The sequence below is a fragment of the Lepidochelys kempii genome, chromosome 3, assembly GCF_965140285.1.
Source record: "Lepidochelys kempii isolate rLepKem1 chromosome 3, rLepKem1.hap1, whole genome shotgun sequence".
Lineage (NCBI taxonomy): Eukaryota > Metazoa > Chordata > Testudines > Cheloniidae > Lepidochelys > Lepidochelys kempii.
Genome location: NC_136382.1, coordinates 2,829,436 through 2,850,704, shown reverse-complemented (window position 1 = coordinate 2,850,704; position 21,269 = coordinate 2,829,436). Strand labels below are relative to the sequence as shown.

At 45.2% G+C, this 21,269-nt stretch overlaps 1 protein-coding gene across 15 annotated transcripts in view; it reads left to right on the top strand.

Moving 5' to 3' along the window:
• The window catches only part of ASXL2 (ASXL transcriptional regulator 2), a 247,324-nt gene that overhangs the window by 11,410 nt on the left and 214,645 nt on the right, over positions 1-21,269 (top strand). For 8 of the 15 annotated variants that reach the window (XM_073335478.2, XM_073335476.2, XM_073335475.2 and 5 more), the window contains one exon: positions 8,950-9,019. The exons of the other annotated variants lie outside the window; for them this stretch is intronic. In XM_073335478.2, the coding sequence (XP_073191579.1) occupies positions 8,969-9,019 (51 nt within the window). In that variant the 5' untranslated portion in view covers positions 8,950-8,968. The remainder of the gene's footprint in view (positions 1-8,949; positions 9,020-21,269) is intronic. 15 annotated transcript variants of the gene reach the window in all.

Sequence of the window (21,269 nt, the reverse complement as noted above, 5' to 3'; positions counted from 1 at the left end):
GTCTACTGAGCCATTTTCATCATAAGCCAGTAAGGGAGGTGAGGAGAAGTTATCCTTCCTTGCACAGTCTCTGTTGTCTCTCAGTCTCAATGATTAATCAGGGGGCAAAGGGCGGGGGTGGGGAGCCTGGGCCCACCCTCTACTTCAGGCTCCAGCCCAGGGACCCTAATAGTATCAGCCATGGTAGCTGACCTTTTAGAAACAGGACATGTACAATTCCCTGGGCTGCTTCCCCCACAGCCCTCACTTTCTCAGGCTCCACTTCACCCTTACCTCAGGGCCTCTTTGCTTGTGCCTGATATGGTGTGTACTACTCAGTCTCTCCAACAGCGCAACTTCCTCCTACAGCTCCTGACATGTGTGCCTACCTGACTGCCTGGGAGGCTTTTAACTAGTTTCAGCCAGCCCCTGATTGGCTTCAGGTGTCCCAATCAACCTAGCCTTCTCCCTGCCTTCTGGAGAGTTCTTAATTGGCCCCAGGTGTCTTAATTGACCTGGAGCAGCTTCCATTTCACTTATCCTGGTACCAGGGATTTGTTTAGCCTGGAGCTAATATATCCATCTCCCACTACTTTTCTATAGCCATCTGGCCTTGCCCTGTCACATAAAATAGTGACTTTTAGTCCTGCAAATTCATGTATTGCTAGTATATTACATGTATCGTGGTCATGCTATTTTATATGAAGAGTTAACTTTATTAACATTTAATTTTTTCATATTCTCAGTTTTCTGGCCCTTTACTCGAGCAAGTAGTGCCATTAAGCTGGTGGAGGGATCAAGCACCATGTTTGAAAGTAGAATGTGTCCCACTTAATTTCAGCGAGATCCCTCACTATTTCCTTACAAATGTCAGTACTGTACCAGCAACTAGTCTCTGAAAGGGCCTTATACAAATGCTAGTGAAGTCCATATTGAGGTTCCTTTACATTTTTCTATTCTGTGTTATGTTAAATGAGCAGCTTCATTCTATTTCCAGAAGGAGAAAAGAATCTAAAGGAAGAGACATCAATATTCTAAAACAGTGGTTCTCGACCTATTTATCATTATGGGCCCTATATGCATCCTCTGTGTTATGTGGGCCACATCCATAGAATACATATACAACCCTGTATGTCCCTGAGGATGTCACGTAAGAATGGTCTGACCCAGTAGGGCCAAAGGTCCATCTAGCCCAGCATCCTGTCTTCTGACAGTGGCCAGTGCCAGGTGCCCCAGAGGGAATGAACAGAACAGGGAATCATCAAGTGATCCATCCCCTGTCGCTCATTCCCAGCTTCTGGCAAACAAAGGCTAGGGACAGCATTCCTGCCCATCCTGGCTAATAGCCATTAATGGATGTATCCTCCATGAACGTATCTAGTTCTTTTTTGAACCCTGTTATAATCTTGGCCTTCACAACATCCTCTGGCAAGGAGTTCCACAAATTGACTCTGCATTGTATGAAGAAATACTTCCTTTTATTTGTTTTAAACCTGCTTCCTATTAATTTCATTTGGTGACCCCTAGTTTTTGTGTTATGATAAGGAAGTGTTTACTACTACTCTACACCAGTCATGATTTTAGACCTCAATCATATCTTCCCTTAATCTCTTTTCCAAGCTGAAAAGTCCCAGTCTTATTAATCGCTTCTCATACGGCAGCCGTTCCATACCCCCAGTCATTTTTGTTGCCCTTTTCTGAACCTTTTCCAATTCTAATATCTTTTTTGAGATGGGGTGACCATGGGCCACAGCTATGTGCTGATTGAGCTGCAAGTGGGCCGTGGGTTGAGAACCATTACTCTAGAAGTGCTCATTTGGCCTTTTTTATCTTCTTTGTTTTTTTTGTCTCTGCAGTTTTTATGTCTTCAAGGTCTTAGCCCCAGTTTATGCACAAAGTACACACTGGGACCTAATTCATCCTTTTCCTTCATGAATATAAACTCATGTTTGAGATATGAGGGTCATACTACCTTGCATGCCTTTGTGCCACACCTTTTGGAAGAACTAGACCTATGTCTCTGGTATTTTTCCACCACTGCTTGCTTCTTAAATGATTGGTCTGCTTTCTTAAACATGTATAGTCTTTTTTCAAGATGACTTTTTTTTTTTAAAATCACATGATCTCTGTATTATGGGGTGGGAGTGGCTGGTGTATTGAAGACATAGCTTGTTCAGTGGCTTTCCCATTGTAGGCCAAGCATTCAGCAGGATTTCAAAAAAGAAATGGTCACTTTTACGTGGATATCTGTACCTTCTCATTACATTAGTGAGGATTTAGGAAGGGAGAAAAACTTTCCTCTATAGAGCATAAACTAGCTCCTGACTGTGTTGATTAGGAAGAAACTTTTTATGGTAATATTATTCTACAGTTGCCCACTTCAAGATTTCTTGTACCTTCCTTTGAAGTATCTGGACACTGGAGCTATCAAGTGACATGATTCTAGATCAGGGGCCGGCAACCTTTCGCAAGTGGTGTGCCGAGTCTTCATGTATTCACTTTAAGGTTTCAAGTGCTGGTAATACATTTTAATGTGTTTTAGAAGGTCCGTCTCTCTAAGTCTGTATATTATATAACTAAACTATTGTTGTACTGTAAAATAAACAAGGTTTTCAAAATGTTTAAGAAGCTTCATTTAAAATTAAATTAAAATGTTGATCTTCTGCCGCCAGCCTGCTCAGCCCGCTGCTGGTGTGGGGTTCTGTTCCGCTAGCCTGGCAGTGGGCTGAGCGGGGCCTGTGGCCGGGACCCCGGCTGGCACGGGGCCTGCAGCCAGAACCCCAGACTGGCAGTGGGCTGAGCGGCTCAGCCCGCTGCCGCTCAGGGGTTCCATCCGCTGGCCCCTGCCAGCCAGGATCCCGGCTGCCGGACCCGCTCAGCTCGCTGCCAGTCTGGGGTTCCGGCCCTACCCACACACAGTGGGTACCTACCTTCTCCCTGGTTCTGGCCATTCTCTTCCTCTCTCTCTCTCTCTCTCTACTGAGCTGAGGGTGGGAGTGCACTGAGCACAGGGCTGGGGGTGAAGGAGCAGGCTGGGGGATGGGGTGTAGGGTCTGGCCAGGAGCTAGAATGAAGGAGAGGGCTCAGGGTTGGGGCAGGAGGTGTGGGTGTAGAGCGCTTACCTGGGCAGCTCCCATTTGGCGGGAGGGGTGCAGGTGGGAATGTGTGGGGGGAGGAGGTGCAGGAGCTCCCGTTTGGTGCTCAGGGTGGGGGTGGGGATGTGGGGGGATGCAAGAGTCAGGGCTGGCTTCATGGGGGGCGTGAAGGAGTCAAGCAGAGGGTTGGGTGTGTGAGGGGGGTACAAGGCTCAGGGCAGGGGCCTTGGGGGTGTGCGGGGCTCAGAGCAGAGGGCTAGGTGTGTGTGTGTGGGGGAGGGTCAGGGCAGGGGGCTGAGGGGATATGCCCCGCTTCCCCAAGGCCCTGCCTCCGCTTCTTCTGTACCTCCGCTGGGAGCAGTGAGCATGCTGACTTCGCTCCTCCCCCACTCCCTCTCTTGCAAGGGCCGGTGAGGCGGGAGGGACAAAGAGGCGGCACAGGAACCCAGCACCCTGTGGGAAGAGGCAGGGGAACCAGCAGGACCAAGCTTTTGCCCTTTGCCCCCGTGGGAGGGGGCGGGGAGCAGAGAAGAGCGGGCCGGGCTGGATTTTTAATGGCACACTGCTGCCTGCCGGGACCCCGGTAGGCAGCAGTGTGCTATTAAAAATGGGCTTACATGCTGTCTTTGGCATGCATGCCATAGGTTGCCGACCCCTGTTCTAGGTGGATTGTTGCTCTGATCCAGCATAGCAGTTTGTTTAAATAGGTTATAGGCTAAGGTCCTAATCCTACATACATGTATGGCTGTGCTTAACTTTGTGTGTGTTGAGTCGGCATCAATTGCTTAAGTGAGAGGGAAAGAAAAAGGGAAAGATGCAGATTAATGGTCCACAGTAGGAAGCAAACAAGACATTACTGGTTGAGTCTCAAACTTTATCCCACTTGTGCCTATGAAATTAACATAATATAGGAATTAGGTATGGCTTAAATTCTGTTGCTGTTCTACTTCAATGCAGACAGGAAAAACTCACCCTGATTTTGAAAGAAACTGTATCGGCTGTCTTAGGTGCGTGAGGAGGGGGAAATGAAAAGTTGAACATGTGGGAGTCCTGACTACCTAGTTTTATATATATTGTGACAAAGTTCCTCCTCTGCCTTGGTGGGTCCTGTGCTTTTTAGCAGATTTGCTCACCTCAGAGGTTCACAGCAGCCCTCAGTTTGGCCGCTTCTGTTAGAGGCTCAAACCTGCCATTCAGTCAGCTAACTTCATCATTGGCCAGCATGAGGGAAATGGCAAACAATCTCCACAGTCTCTGTTGTCCCACCTAGTGGGCTGGGGACAGGCCAGATCCCTTTCCAAATTAGACCTTCCCTTCTGGTGTTGCTCACAGACCAGGTCAACTCCTCTTGTTGGGGCGATGGGACATCCCGGGACCACCCTCTACACCGGGTTCCAGCCCAGGGCCCTGTGGATGGCAGCTGTCTACATCTCCTCCTTTTATCAGCTGCATGACAGCTACAGCTACAACTCTCTGGGCTACTTCCCCATGGCCTTCCCCCCAGCATCTTCTTTATCCTCACCACAGGATCTTCCTCCTGAAGCCTGATCACGCTTGTACTCCTCAGTCCTCCAGCAGCATGCCTTCTCACTCCCTGCTCCTTGCATGCCCCCCACTAACTGATGGGAGGTCCTTTTTAAACCAGGTGTCCTGATTAGTCTGTCTGCCATAATTGATTCTAGTATGGTCTTAATTGGCTCCAGGTGTCTTGATTAGCTTGCCTGTCTTAATTGGTTCTAGCAGGTTCCTGATTGCTCTAGTGCAGCCCCTGCTCTGGTCACTCAGGGAACAGAGAACTATTCATCCAGTGGCCAGTATATTTGCCTTCGAGACTCCTGTACCCCACTGGTCTGGGTCTGTCACAATATATTTATGTTCTCACTTTGTGTCTTGATTGCTGGGGAGACCAAAGCCCATACTTCAGCATTAAGCTTGGAGTACTCCAGTTTGTCTGTTTAGTTCAGCCTTGAAATTTCCACAGATGTCTCCGCTTTCTTTTGCACTACCACAATGCATGAAATGTCCTCCTTGAACTAATTTGTAAGGTCATTTACCACCACCTTGAAGGCCTCACAGTAGAAATGGATTTTGAGGTTTTTTTTAAAGAGATCCTCTAATGTTGGTTAGGTGGTTAGAGGGTTTTTGTTTTGTTTTTTGTTTTAAACTTCAGAACCATCAAATTCTGAATATTATTAGATTGTGTACCTGTTAACTTATTTTCATCCCCAATCACACATGCAGTCTTTTCTCTCCTATTATTTTTTTACTTGCTTGGTCTTTTTTTTCTTCAGATTAGTTTGCAGTATCCTCGTGGGGACCGGTCTCCAAGTATGTGTGTAGAGCACCTAGAACAATGGGGCCCTTATTACCTGGGGATTACTGCAGAACATCTGTGTTTTGAGAATGTATTAACTGTATCGTGCGTGTCTGCAGCTGTTTGTTCAAGGAGTTTACAAGTCCAGCTGGTGAAGTTGGAGCTTGCAAATGCTGCTAACCCATAGCTCAGTTTCAAAGTTTACAATTTCAGCAAGTCGAACTTTACGTTTCTTTCTTAGTGGAAAATGTACTGGAAACGAAACGTAAAGAATGCATTAACGGAGTGTTAAAACTGCACTGTTTAAAAATCACTACAGTAAGGAAATATGTTTCTACACTGAAAAGCGACCCTGTTACAAGGGCATTTTGAATGCCCACGTCTGCCACTATTTCCTTGTCCCATTGTTCTGGTTTACAAGTAAAACAATTAATCAGCGTTCTTCTGCTTTTGCTGAGGGAAATGTTGAATTGGTTAAAAGACAGGACTTACTTAAATTTTATCCCAACACATTTTTATTCTAAAATCCTCTTTCTATAGTTAGTATAGTCTGAGAACAAAACCATAAACTCTTTGAAACACTGACATCCCAAAGCAGAGAGCTGCTGGCTGGCAAGCAGACTTCATTTCACACAAGCAATAGTATATACAACAATAGTATTACTGAATGCATAGTTTGGCTTACAGAATCTTACCTACTGGTGGTGATCCACAAGACGAGAGGAACACTCTGATATTGGGATGAGTTTTCATGATTGGCAGGTAAAGAAACTTTACCTTACGAAATAGCACTTACAATATTGGGTGTTTCACCGACCGGAAAGTGTGCCCTTTAAGGCAGTCAGAGTGCAGCACGTCACTAAATGTCCAAAGAAAACTAATTCTGCATCAGACCTTAGATACAAACAGAAATATACTAATTGTAATAGAATATTCTCCAGGGTCAGTATCTCTTGATGTCAAGGTTCCTCCCCCACTCTGAACTCTAGGGTACAGATGTGGGGACCTGCATGAAAAACCTCCTAAGCTTATCTTTACCAGCTTAGGTCAAAACTTCCCCAAGGTACAAAATATTCCACCCGTTGTCCTTGGAACAACGCTACCTCGCTACCACCACCAAACTAATATTGGTTACTGGGGAAGAGCTGTTTGGACGCGTCCTTCCCCCCCAAAATACTTCCCAAAACCTTGCACCCCACTTCCTGGACAAGGTTTGGTAAAAAGCCTCACCAATTTGCCTAGGTGACTACAGACCCAGACCCTTGGATCTTAAGAACAATGAACAATCCTCCCAACACTTGCACCCCCCTTTCCTGGGAAATGTTGGATAAAAAGCCTCACCAATTTGCATAGGTGACCACCGACCCAAACCCTTGGATCTGAGAACAATGAAAAAGCATTCAGTTTTCTTACAAGAAGACTTTTAATAAAAATAGAAGTAAATAGAAATAAAGAAATCCCCCCTGTAAAATCAGGATGGTAGATATCTTACAGGGTAATTAGATTCAAAAACATAGAGAACCCCTCTAGGCAAAACCTTAAGTTACAAAAAAGATACACAGACAGAAATAGTTATTCTATTCAGCACAATTCTTTTCTCAGCCATTTAAAGAAATCATAATCTAACACATACCTAGCTAGATTACTTACTAAAAGTTCTAAGACTCCATTCCTGGTCTATCCCCGGTAAAGACCAGCATATAGACAGCCACACAGACCCTTTGTTTCTCTCCCTCCTCCCAGCTTTTGAAAGTATCTTGTCTCCTCATTGGTCATTTTGGTCAGGTGCCAGCGAGGTTACCTTTAGCTTCTTAACCCTTTACAGGTGAGAGGAGCTTTCCCCTGGCCAGAGGGATTTCAAAGGGGTTTACCCTTCCCTTTATATTTATGACACTTGCCTTGGAAAGAAATGTTTTGCTATTCATAAATGCATTGGCATTGATATGATGGTGTAGCCATGTAGGTCCCAGAATATTAGAGAAACAGGGTGGGTGAGGTAATATCTTTTATTGGACCAACTTCTGTTGGCGAAAGAGACAAACTTTCAAGCTACACAGACCTAAAGAGGAGCTCTGAGTTTCTTTCACCAGAAGTTGGTCCAATAAAAGATATTACCTCCCTTACCTTGGCATTAGTATAGCAGCAGGAGGCTACTTTCCCGTGACAATGGTTGTATTTCACTGTCGTTATCTTATAATTTTAAAATGCATTTTAAAATTCGTTAGTAATACTTGAAATCTGCAAAGGATTATGCCAGATGTTGGGTCTGATCATGAGTACTAGTTAATGGAGTTATAGCTTCTATCTAGCTCAGGTACTGATATGGTTCCCATTACTGAGTGTTTGTAATGTATTTCTTCTCATGACATCCTTGTGAGGTAGGGAAGTGCTATTATCACCATTTTGCAAATGAGGAGCTGAGGTACAAAGGCTAAAATGACTTGCCAAAAGAAGTCTATGGTGGAGCAAGGAATTGACCCCTGGTCCCTTGAGTCTCAAGTTAGTGCCCAAACCACTGGAACATCATTCCCCTCACTTAGCTCTCTCGGTCTGTACCGATCTACAAACATAAAAGATACTTAATTTCTTTTTTATAGATGGAAATACTAGTCCTCCTTCCTGATTCTTATGGGAAATGCAGTTTTGTGTCCAGTGATCTCTTGTATGGCTTAGTTGTGGTGTTGGTTGGTTTTTTTAATACATAGAAGCAAAGTTTATCTGGTATGGGTCACAGATCTCCTAAATGCTAATACCGTATTTTTCTGTCATAATCAATTTTAATGTGAAATATTCTGTCTGCCAGTACTTCTTACTTTTTTTGCGAGGGGAGGGGAAGGGACTGTTGCTCAGGAAAACTTAGTGTTCTTCATTCAGTAACATGACTTCCTTTTTAAATACAGAGAGAACTTTAACAAACTAGGTTTTGCTTCTTTGTTGTTTTTTTTGTCCTTAATCTCTCTCTGTCCATTACTGGAGGAGTTTCATGTGGGCCTGCTTACAGACTAACACGGCTGCTACTCTGAATCTGCAAAAAGAACAGAAGTCCTTGTGGCACCTTTGAGACTAACAAATTTATTTGAGCATAAGCTTTCGTGGGCTACAGCCGACTTCATCAGATGCATAGAATGGAACATAGAGTAAGAAGATACATAGAACATAAAAAGGTGGAAGTTGCCATACCAACTCTAGAGGCTAATTAATTAAGATGAGCTATTATCAGCAGGGAAAAAAAAACTTTTGTAGTGATGATCAAGCTGGCCTATTTAGACAGTTGACCAGAAGGTGTGAGGATACTTAACATGGGGAAATAGATTCAATCTGTGTAATGACCCAGCCACTCCCAGTCTCTATTCAAACCCAAGTTAATGGGATCTAGTTTGCAAATTAATTCCAGTTCAGCAGTTTTTTGTTGGAGTCTGTTTTTGAAGATTTTTTCTGTTGCAAAATTGACACCTTTAAGTCTGTTACTGAGTGACCAGAGAGGTTGAAGTGTTCTCCTACTGGTTTTTGAATGTTATGATTCTTGACGTCTGATTTGTGTCCATTTATTCTTTTACGTAGAGACGGTCCGGTTTGGCCAATGTACATAGCAGAGGGGCATTGCTGGCACATGATGGCACAGATCACATTGGTAGGTGTGCAGGTGAATAAGCCCCTGATGGAATGGCTGATGTGATTAAGTCCTATGATGGTGTCACTGCTGGCACTTACATTCTTAATGAGAAAAAAAAAATGACAGGCTTAAGAATACATGGGGTGAAATCCTGGATCTTTTGAAGGCAATGAGTCTTGCCAGAGAATTCAATAACTGCAGAGTTAGGCTCCTCATTACCTACTTTCCTCATGAAATGGTGGGTTCAATGTAATGTCTCACTAGAGAATTGTTTACGTCAGGTAAGCTTTCTCTAAAGTGAGAGTTGAAGGCCCCATCTGGTATATTTTTTTTAAATTGAACATCCTTAATGCCATAGTTATGTCCAGTATCATGAACATAATGTTTAATGAAAAACACATACTTTGGAACTCAAATATTTTAAGGTCTATCTTGACCACACAGAGCATCCAATTTGAAGTAAATGCTGCTACTTCTCCATTGTGCTTTCAATACGTAGAAAGAAAAAGACATTCTAGAGTCTGTGCTTAGAATTCACTTTCTTTTGCGAGTGCGAGGACCCTAAAGTGGTGATCTGCTCAGAACATTGACACTTTACAAATAATAATAGTAGTTATTTTTATTGTTGGGTTGCATATTTGTGCTTCTGACACTATAAAACTTGGATTTTAGACAAAATTTAAGTTCTAGGCCTGCAAATTTAATCTGGGATTTAAATATGCCTGTGTTCTTTGTAATTTAATGCATAATCACTAATAAAAATTGGGTCCAAATTCTTCCCTTTTCATAGCTGTCGTCTTCAGTGGGGTCTTACTAATGCATTAGTCACCCTAGATTCTATCCTGCTCCCTGGTAGCTGTGCTAGTTCTTTTGGGCTACTGATAGTAAAAAGGAGTGAAGTGCCTTATTTCTGTTGCTAACGCGTGTGGATCGAACTGAATAAATAAGATGCCTTGATTCTTGATGTGGTGTTTTAATTTTATTTTTTACTATAACTAAATGTTTAACCGTTGCTTTAACAGAGTGCTTTCTTTGGTTTTCCCACTTCTGCTTCCTGTCTGGGGAAATCTGAACTGGCCTAAAGACGGGAGTAAACATTACTACTTCTGGATTACACAATTATTGTTCAAAAGCAAAGTTCTGCTGAACTGCATCTGCAATGTCTCACGTAATCTGTCATCACTTGAGAGCAAGGAAAGAGCCATTCAGCTTCTCCATGCCCCCTCCCCGCTCTCCATGGTTTCTTGCACGTTTTCCAAAATCTTTGTCTGTGGGTGTTGTGGCTGCTGGGAAACTGCAGTAGGTTAGTGTTCTTGGCAGTTATGGCTCATGCAAGCTGAGTAACTGTCATACAAACCAAACTAGAAAGGATTTTTAAATCCATTTCACAGTGTTCAATGTGTTGACTTCAGCGTAGCCGCAGGGAAAGGACACGTCACATGTCCAGTTTTGGAGATGCTTCCGTTGGGTTGTACTGGCCGTCCTGTAAAGTTAAATATGCATGTGTTTGTAAATTTGAAGGCATTCTAAAGAAAGCTGACCCTTTAAGGAGACTTGCAGAGATGAACTTCAGAAAGGTGGCTCAAGGTTACTGAAGTCAAGTGGCACAATTCTTTAAAGGCACATATGTGTTACGGTTTGAGGAGTGAACTGTCTTTGGCCTTTCTCTCTCCATGCGTGCACTTTCCAAGTGACACGCCTACATCTGCACTTCTCTCAGAGTGAAATACTGCAGTTCACCTCACTGTCGACTGAAACACCAGGATACATCACCTGCTGCCCACCAGCTGTATTACCTCATGAGCCTTGACTGGGTTTGGAAATGCTATAAACTTCTTTCCAGGAACTGGTGGCCAGTATGAAAACCAGAGAATGGTTTATTTATCCATAGGAACACCAGAGAGCAAAGGGTTAAAAATAACAAAAACCTAAACAGGCATTGTCTTTGGAATGCTAACCATAGCATTTGCCTCATCCAGGTTGGGAGGCCCAATTCATCCTTGGTACCCCATTCTCCTGGGGACTGAGTTGCAGCCTGCTTTCCTGCAGACCCTCTGTCTCCTTGTCTCTTCTAATGCACAACTTTTAAGGGACTGACATCTGTATTATGTAGACAAGGTTGGTGAGGTAATATCTTTTATTGGACCAACTTCTTTTGGGTGAGAGACAAGCTTTTGAGCTTCAGAAGAGCTCTGTATAAGCTCAAAAGTGTCTCTCGCCAACAGAATTTGTCCAGTAAAAGATATTACCTCACCCACCTTGTGTTTCTAATATCCTGGGACCAACATGTTATACCACAACACTGCATACCTGTATTACGTCCGGGATTTGTGATTGGGGTTAACAACACACAGTGTGCATTGCTGCAATCTGACAGAGCCCCCTGTGACTCAGCTAACACTTAGTGTGTTCCATGTGGCAGTCACCACTGAGAATCAACTGGACACTCATACAATATTCATAGAAATAATGTAGTTCCCACTTTACAATGTGTATTTTTGATTTGAAGATTAAATGTGCTGCTTGAAATGCTGACTCGTCTTGGTTTCATAGTGTGGAAGAGCGTGGTGACGATTGCAGAAGTGGCAGTGTTAATATCTGAGTAGTATGAACTTTGCTTTGTCCTGGGTGTCTCCTCCCTCACTGCATTTGCAATGTGAGCTTGTAGAGATGCTGTCTGTATTGGGTGAATCAAAATTTATTCTGTCTTCCAGATAAAATGTACTTGCATCCCAAAGGTCAGGACTCCCATTCTGCTAGCATGACCCCCCTCACCCATCCAGAAAAACCCTTGCTGTCTGTAGCATTTCTGCAACAATCTACAGGACCTGAGGGTTTGCTGTGACCTGAGTGCCTTGTCTGGAGTTAATTCAATTTGTTTGTGTGGCTTTTCTGAAGTTAGAACTGGCATGATCAATGAGCCACCACTTGTTCCCTGATATTAAGTCATATACAAATTACAATGCCATTTAAAAAAGATCTGTTCTAAGAAATAGATGCATAGAAAAGCATTGAAACATGTAGACACAGGCTACAAAAAGCATTCCTAATATAGGCTGTGACCTTTTATTATTGTGCTACATATGGTATGGTGCACAGATCAGTCTCCTATGCTAGGCATTGTATAAACACACAGTAAGACAGTCCCTTCTGTGAAGAGTGTATGCTCTTCTTCAGTTCTAAAGGTTAGACTGGGAGCTGTAGGTCTTATGAGAGGCTATCTCTGTCCATTGTCTGAGCTCCTAAAAAATTCCTCCTAATATGCGTGGGGGAACTTCAAAGGGAGTTGGCTCCTGTTACCCAAATTACCAAATTTAGTTTCTAAGGGGATTTTTCTTCAGATTGTGCATTCAATCTTTTGCTACTTATCTTAGGTGCTTTATCTTTTTTCAAAGACTATCCACTAGATAAACTTACCTGCTTGGGAAATGACCTCTCCAAAATAGAGAGGTTTATTCCTTCGTGGAAATGTTGGAGCCTTTCTGTTTCCTGGATGGTTTGTTCATCATATTGTCATATGGTTTTCAGGCTGCTGATAATGTCCAGAACAAAAAAAAATCATAACTTAGGAGATCACGTTTTTTATAGCTGTAAAACTGATATAGTTCTTAAGAGATTGTCCTAAACAAAATTTTAAGGGGCTTTTCCTTATATGAATTAAAAAATGAAAAAGCCAGCAGCCTAGTACTTGTCAATGAACTTATAATAAAGGGTTTACATACTGTGTTGCATCCTAGTCCTGAATGCTGCAACAGAAATTTTGTGGCATGGAAGGACATTTCAGTGCAGAGGGTTTTTTAGTGAAGTACATTTTGAATATTTGTTTTAGCATTTGATGTTATAACAAGTGTTAAAATGAGCAGTTCATATTACAGTTCAGTAAAAGCCTTCTGTTACAAGTAATTTCAAGCTGTCATAACTTCTAGTTTGCTGCAGAAATTAGAATGAGTTGCTATAACCTTTAGGTTGAGGGTACAGCAGAATATACAGCTCTACCACTCTTTCCCTTGACTACTGAAGGGGATAAGGGTTTTTACCGTTTTCTTCATCCTAGGAGAAAAAAATCTTCAGGTCACCAGCGGGGAGCAGAGCTACATGGATCTTCCCTTGAATCAGTGGTGGCTTCATCCATGCTCTGCCTGCTTAAATTGGGCATTTCCCTAAAATCAGACTGTGCTTCAGTTGGAAGAGAGACTGATGAGGCCACCTCTCTGTTCCTCAGGGATGTTTCCACCATAGACATCAGCAGAGCAGCCTTATGGGCACCTCCTCTTACTTGCGAAGCATTATTGTTTGGATTCTACTGCCAAGAGGCAATGCTGTTCTGGGCTCTCCATACTCTGGAATTCACAGAATCCTAGAAATGTAGTAGGACACTCTACACCTCAGGGGGGCGCCCTGTGACCCCCGTGGTCATCATTTGTATATAATTGTGATATGGCATACAACGCCTGCCTTGTAAAAATGTTCCCTCTAATTTTTTCCATCCATGTGTGGAATACATTTTGGTATGTGCAGATGTTTGCCACCAGTACAAACCTAGATATAATAAATATTTTTAAAAAGTTACCATAGGGATAATTACTCTAGCCAGGACAGGTTAGGCATTTTAGAACTCACTACACAAAGAATTACATTTAAGAGAAATAAAAATTATGAAATGCATCAACCAGTCAAAACACTAAAATAGCACACTTTGAAAGAATAAAATTACAGAGAATATATGTGCATTGCAGGAAGTGCCAAGAAGTAACAACAATAATAATACAAGTGTGTATTGGGAGATGAGTGTGAAAGTGTGTGTGTGTGTGCTGGCTGCTGTGGAAACTTGAGAGATGCTGTGTGCTGTCTCTTTAAGGCACTCACTGAAAACTCTTCTTCTCCTGAGCCCCCAGTCTGCAGGGATGGGGTACATAGGTAGGGGAAAGATGGGGAGAGACAGTGTATGTGTGAGGAGAGAGTGATTGTGTGAGCTGGCTGCTGGGGAAGTCTCTGAGAGGCCATGCGCTGTCTCTTTAAGGTACTCACTCACCTCCTGGAAGGCTCTTTCAGACCTCAGACCGCAGCAGCTCTCTCCTGCTCCAAGTCCTGAGCCCTGTCCCTTCTCCCCTGCTCTGTGGAGATGAGGTACAGAATATCAGGGTTGGAAGGGACCTCCGGAGGTCATCTAGTCCAACCCCCTGCTCAAAGCAGGACCAATCCCAATTTTTGCCCCAGATCCCTAAATGACTCCCTCAAGGATTGAACTCACAACCCTGGGTTTAGCAGGCCAGTGCTCAAACCACTGAGCTATCCCTTCCCCCCCACCCCCCCAAGTACAGGGGCAGGGGGACACCCTAACATCAGCATTCCTGGCCCCTGCCCCGCCCCGCACAGCCAACAGGAGGGTTCCGGGAGCACCTGTAGGAGCAACATGGCTGCAAGGTGGGGGAGGGGGCGCACCTGAACGCATGCTGCTGCTTATCAAGTGTTGAATCACTTGAATCACTCCTGGGCGGCAGCCTGACCGCACAGCTTAGAGAGAACACCGCTTGTAAGATATCATGGGAAAGGTTATGGTCTGCTGAAACCCACTGTTCCATCTAAGTATGTATATCATTAATGAATATGAAGTTATGAGAATTGTGTTGTATGATTGTCACTAAAATATGCTGTCGGTTTGGAAAGCACCTAGATACTAGCTCCCCAAAGAAAATAGCCAGGGGATAACCAACCCCCAGACAGGTATCAACAGCCGTTGTCCAGCAAGGGAGCTACAAGGCAATGACTCACCTGTGTGGCGGTTCAATACAAGACAGGACACTGCTTTAGGCAAACAAGCAGGCTGGTCTGCTGACGGGATCTCCCCTGTCAGCTTTTCCAGCTCTTTTATTTCTCTCCCCCCTGCGCATTACATACTCCGACCGCAAAAGGCATCAACAAAGGAAATAATATGACTTTGATTAATATTCTTATTTACCAGCCTCTATCTACTACAGTCTTTATTCTCAGGCCTTGAGCCTAGGCCAAGGAAGCTTCCCACGGTTGATGTCCTAATTTTGACTTCCCAATGGTCCATGTTCCCATGGGCCATGTCCTTGGACAGAGCAGAGCAATGTGTGCATCACTCCTACACAACAGTCAGGGTGTGCCCTGACTGTTTCCAGGTGCATGAACACTATATGAACCCTTCACACCTGCATGAGGCCACACCACGGGAATTGCTCAACCTTGCCTGGTGACTCAGCAATGCCCCCCAGACATGCCTGGACTTGTGCTCCCCAAGCACATGGACTGAGGGTATAAAACAGAAAACAGTAGCCCCATGCTTGGCCTTTTCTCCCTCCCCCACCTATGCTGCAAGCAACAAGGACACTCAGAAGACTGAAGACTCCAACAGAGGAGACTGGCCCAGGTTTCAAGGGTGAAACCTATGTACTATGAACTGCAATATCCAGTGGGGTGAAAAAAAATGCTTAATCTCGATGTTGCCCAGTTTAATAGGGTTGAGGGTTTCGATTGTATGCTAATATTTTTTTTTTTGGTAACTAACTCTGACTTTTTGCTTATCACTTAATCTATCTTTTGTAGTCAATAAACTTATTTTACTGTTTATATTTACCAGTTAGTGTGCTTAAAGTGTTTGGTAAATCTGCTTAGGTTTACAAAGGCTGGTGTATATTCACTTTCCATTGCTGAAGTAGTGAACCAATTAATAAACTTGCACTGCTTGTCTTGAGCAGTGCAAAATGGTATATTCCCAAGGTACAAGGCTGGGAGCTCTTGGGGATTTGGCAGGTGCCTTTCTCTCTGATCCAGGAGTGGCTCTGGGAGCATTCATGCAATCTAGCTGGGTGTGGGGCTCCACATACGGTTGTGCTGAGTGATAACAGTGCCTGGAGGGGTTTGCTGCTTGTCACTAGCAAAGCATTGTGGGAAGCAGCCCAGGCTGGAGGGTTAAGGGGGCACAGTGGTCCCACAGTCCCAGGCTGCATCCTGGAGATCCCGTGACACATAGGGCTGTAAAGAACCTCAAAGTCCTTAAATCCAGCCCCCTGTGCTGAGGCAGGACCCAGTAAACCTAGACCAGCATTTTTCAAAGTTTGGGTCTTATGGCACGTAAGGCACTTGGTCACTCTGGTCAGCACCGCCGACCGGGATGTTAAAAGACCCGTTGGTGGTGCTGCCCAGCTCAGGCAGGCTAGGGCCTACCAGCTCCGACACCGCACTGTGCCCTGGAAGCAGCGGGTCCGGCTTCTAGGCAGGGGGGCCATGGGGCTCCATGCACTGCCCCCATCCCAAGCTCCGGCTCTGCACTTGGCCAATGGGAGCTGGGGGTGGGGGCGGTGCCTGAGGGCAAGAGCTGCGCAGAGCCACTTGCGCACCTCCGCCTACGAGCTGGACCTGCTGCTGGCTGCTTCTGGGGCAGCGCGGTTTGCAGTGCCAGGAGAGGCGGGAAGCCTGCCTCTGCACCCTAGCTGTGCCGCTGACCGGGAGCTGTTGGAGGTAAGTCAGTCTCCCTGCCCCAGCCCAGAGCCCCCTCCCACACCCTGAATCCCTCATTCCCAGCCCCACCCTGCAGCCCTCACCCCCCGCATCCCAACCCTCTGCCCCAGCCCTGAGCCTTTCCCAAACCCCTCATCCCCAGCTCCACTGGATCATGGGCATAAACAATTTTCTTCAACTGGGTCCCCAGAAAAAAAGTTTGAAAACCACTGATGTAGACCATGCTCACAGGTGTTTGTCTAATCCAGAGGTCCCCAAACTGTGGAGTGTAGGAACGTCCAGGGGGAACGGGGTATGGGTCAGCCCCTATGGTGGGGGGGAGGTGCCGACCAGCTCTGCTCTGGTCCCGCCCCCAGCTACATCCCTAGCTCCTGTGTTTCGCCTCGGTGCAGCTCCACTCCGAGCCAGGGGTCCGGCTGCCAGCCCCCACCATGGCCTGGCAGCTCTGCTCCTGCCCCTTGCCAGCCCTGCACCAGCCTTGGCTGCTGGCCGTATGGCTCAGTTCCTGACCTGATGTCAGGCTTGGGGTGAGGCCTGGAGTGGAGCCGCACCTGGCTATGGGCCCGGCTGCCAGCCCCAATGCAGCCTGGCTGTGGCTCCGCCCTTGCCCCTGGCCATAGCCCCGCTCTCGGCCCCATCCTCAGCTGCAGCCCCAGTCACGTCCCTCTTACCCCTGGCTGCATCCCTTTCTTCTCCTCCTCCCTCCCCCCCGGATCCACAGCCTTGCTCCTGGCCCAGCTCCTCAGAGGTTGGGGGCTGTGGACAGGGATAAGTCGGGGGCCTGCTGGTCTAATCTTTTTGAAAACCTCCAGTGATGGGGGATTCCACAACCTCCATTGGAAGCCTATTCCAGATCTCAACTGCTCTTTAGTTAGAAAGTTTTTCCTAATATCTAACCTAAATCTCCCTTGCTGCAGATTAAGCTCATTTCTTCTTGGCCTATCTTTAATGAACATAGAGAACAATTGATCTCCATCCTCTTTATAGCAGCCCTCGGCATATTTGAAGACCGTTAACATGTCCCCCCGAGTCTTTGTTTTTCAAGATGAAACATGCCCAGTTCTTGTAATCTTTCTTCAGAACGCAAGTTTTCTAAACCTTGTATCATGTTTGTTGATCTCCTCTGGACTCTCTAATTGGCCAACATCTTTCCCAGAATTGGACACAGTAATCCATCGGAGGCCTGACCAGTGCCAATTAGAGCAGATTTCAGAGTAACAGCCGTGTTAGTCTGTATTCGCAAAAAGAAAAGGAGTACTTGTGGCACCTTAAAGACTAACCAGTTTATTAGAGCATAAGCTTTTGTGAGCAGAAGAATTACTTCCTATCTTATGTACAATTCTTCTATTAATACACTCCCAGAATATTGTCCTTTTTTTGCAACTATATCCCACTGTTGACTCATCATGGTTTGTGATCCACTATAAGCCCCAGATCCTTTTCAACAGCACTACTGTCTAACCAGTTTTCCCTCATTTTCTAGCGGTGCATTTGATATTTTCCTTCCTAAGTGAAGTACTTTGCACTTGTCTTTATTGAATTTCATCTTGTTGAATTCAGACCAGTTCTCCAATTTTGTCAAGGTTGTTTTGAATTTTAATTTGTCCTCCAAAGTGCTTGCAGTGCCTCCCAGCTTGGTGTCATTTGCAGATTTTATAAGCATACTCTCCCTCCATTATTCAAGTCCATTAATTAGATTGTTGAATAGTACTGGGCTCAGGACTGATCCCCGCAGGACCCTACCAGATGCATCCTTCCAATTTGACAGCAAACCATTGATAACTACTCTTACCAGCTGTGCCCCCCCATAGTAATTTCATCTACACTGTATTTCTTTAGTTTGCTTGAGAATGTCATTTAGACTCTATTAATAGCCTTACTAAAATAATTACTAATAGTAGGGAGAGTTGGTCTCTTGTATGAAAAGTGTTATTTTTGGAATGTTCCTTATTTTCAGCTGGCCAGTTGTACATTGCTGCCTCAATGGTGATTATTGGGTTTTTATAGCTGCCTTAGTGTTCTCTCACATCTTTCCCTGTACTCAATTAGAAAAAACACGACTTGTCCCCTTTTGTTCATTTTATTTGTCTTCATTTTTTGTGATGGCTTCCTTCCATCTGTGCAGGCGTCTCACAGCTGAGAGCATCTTAAAGGAAGGTAAAAATTACATACATACTTTCTAATTCTGTGTTCTGTCTTGCTGGAATCTCCTTCCCCCTCACCGTTTGCCCTTTTTTATGGGTATTTGTGGGGTTTTTTTCTTTGAGACTTATGGACAAAAATATGTTGATCATCTTGGTTTAATTTGCCATAGAACTGCAAGGATGATCAGAGAGTAACATTTATACTTGGGAGGGGATTAGCGATTACCTGTATGGGATTTTGTTTGTGGTCCATCCTGCCATGATGCTGGTGGACCAAGTGCCAGCTCTTGCCAAGGCTGTAGGTGTCAGCTGAGCACTGATAAATTCATAGCTGGAAACTAGACCAGCTCACCTGTATGTTAATATTGTTCAAGATTGGTATTGGACTTGTAAGAATGTTTTCGTGTATAAACTCTACGGAATACTTGTAAGTTGCTGCATGCATTAATATCACTTGTAATGTCTGTATCAGTTGCTATTAAGTGGTATGTAAGTTTTGCTTTATAACTGTAAAAATGCTTGTTCTGAACCTGTGAACCCAATCAGGAGGACTGGTCCACCGCCCATCGTGGACTATCAAAACGAAATGGACATTGTGGAACATCACGATAAAAGACTTGATTAATGGCCCTCTCACACCCATGAAGGAGCTACATGCAAGAAAGCACATCCCATTAGCTTGAATTCTGGAAGAAGGAAATAAAGATAGCCGACATGAACATTTTTCATCTCTTTTGTTGTTTGGACTCTCATAGGGCTGGAGCTAGGAAACCGAAGCAGAGATTCCCCAGGGTCAACCTGGGTTAACTCTGAATGTCTTTTAGGGCTGACCTATTACTACAACTCTGCCACTCTTTGGAGTCATAGACTGTAACTCATCTGTGTATATATCAGGGGTGGCCAAACTTACTGACCCTCTGAGCCACATAGGACGATCTTCAGAAGTTCGACAACAGGGCATGCCTGGCTTGGGGCTTGGGGCAGGTGTGCCCTGTGGGGTTGAAGCCCTGAGACCCCCGTCCCCACTGGGCAGAAGCCAGAGGCGATGCGTTGGGGGGCACATGGGGTCACGTGCCCTCCAGATGTTTGCCAGGGTTTGCTGGCCTCGCTCAGTCACGTGGTGCCTCTGGGCCCCGTCCCTGCACAGCAGCTGCTGGAGCCAGCAAGCTGGGAGCTGCGACTGTAGGGAGAGGCAGTGGTAAACAGCTGGGAGCTGCAGGGAGAGCAGCTGCTTTAGCTGTTACCTCTCCGTAGGTTCCAGCTGTTTGCCGCTGCCTCTCCGTGTGGAGCTAACATCTGGGAGCTGCAGTGAGGGGCCACTGAGGGGAAGGAGAGGGTGTGACTCAAACTGTTGAGTGGGGGGGGAGGCAAACCTTTAAAATTGTGCCTTACCCCCCCCACCCCCCCGCCGCCCACACACCAGGCACCAGTTGTCTTTGGCAGAAGCCCCTAGCCCCATCATCCTGCTTCAGGGCAGAAGCCCCGAGCTCCTCCCTCAGTCAGGTAGGCAAAGAATGAACGCAGAGCTGCACTTTAATGGTAAAAGAGCCGCATGCAGCTCACGAGCTGCAGTTTGCCCATCCCTGGCATGTTACCTGCTTTATCCTGTAAATAAGTCTCATTTCTCTGTCCTAGTTAATAAACCTTAAGTTTACTGTAGGATTGGCTACTAGCATTGTCTTTGGTGAAGGCAAAGCAGTTAATCTTCATTAGTTAGGAGGCTGAGGTAAACCCTAGGCACCCCCATTGTCTTCACCTTGACCTTCTGACACTCAGTAAGAGCATACCTATCTTCATGTAGTGTCCCTGTGGGTGCTCCACTTGAGGTGCGCATGTGTCCCCGGTGCCTTTGATTGGCGATTTCTAATAGCAGTGTCGGTTTGGCCCACGCATGTGTGTTACTCAGTCTCATGCTCCATGCTGTTGTTATATATCACTGTGTGGCTGAACTACCCTCTGTTCCCTCTCAACCACCTTGGCCTGAGATTGAGCTTTAGCAGTTGTCCACACTGAGTTTTACCTCAGCTGTGTTCCTTCAGTTCTTTTAGTAGTTTAAAAACAAAACAAAACAAAAAAAACCTTTTTGAAGTACTTTCTTTGCGGGGAGAGAGTGAGAGAGCACTTGCCCTTTTAGACAGTTTCTCCCCTTCTGGGAGTTTTTACTTGACTGGGAGAGCATGCCTGGTTTTTCCAGTTTCAAAATTGCCTGTCATGCTGGAAGGTAATCCGGGTCAGTGCCAGATACTCCCAGTGCATCTGTTGCCTTGGAGAATTTCATATTTCCCAGTAGTGCAGCTTCTGTTTGGCATTTAAAATCTAGAGTCAGGAAAAGATAGGGAGATTAAAGGTCTCATGCTCATGATGGAGAGCTCTCTGCACCTGGTCTTTGACCCTGGCCTGAGGCCCCCATATGCTGGTTTTTGAGTAAGTTCACGGTCTCCAAACTGCACTTTTGGAGGTCATATGAGAGGTGTCTTGGGTCCCTCTTAGAAGACTCCCAAAGACTGTGTCTCAAGTTCTTCAGGCAGAGAATCTACCTCAAAGAAGTTAGTCTCTAAAGGCTGCAGCTACTTCAACACCCACTGCTCTCCAATCTGGTACGTACAAGGCTGCTGGCTCCTCAGGTACTGAGAACACAG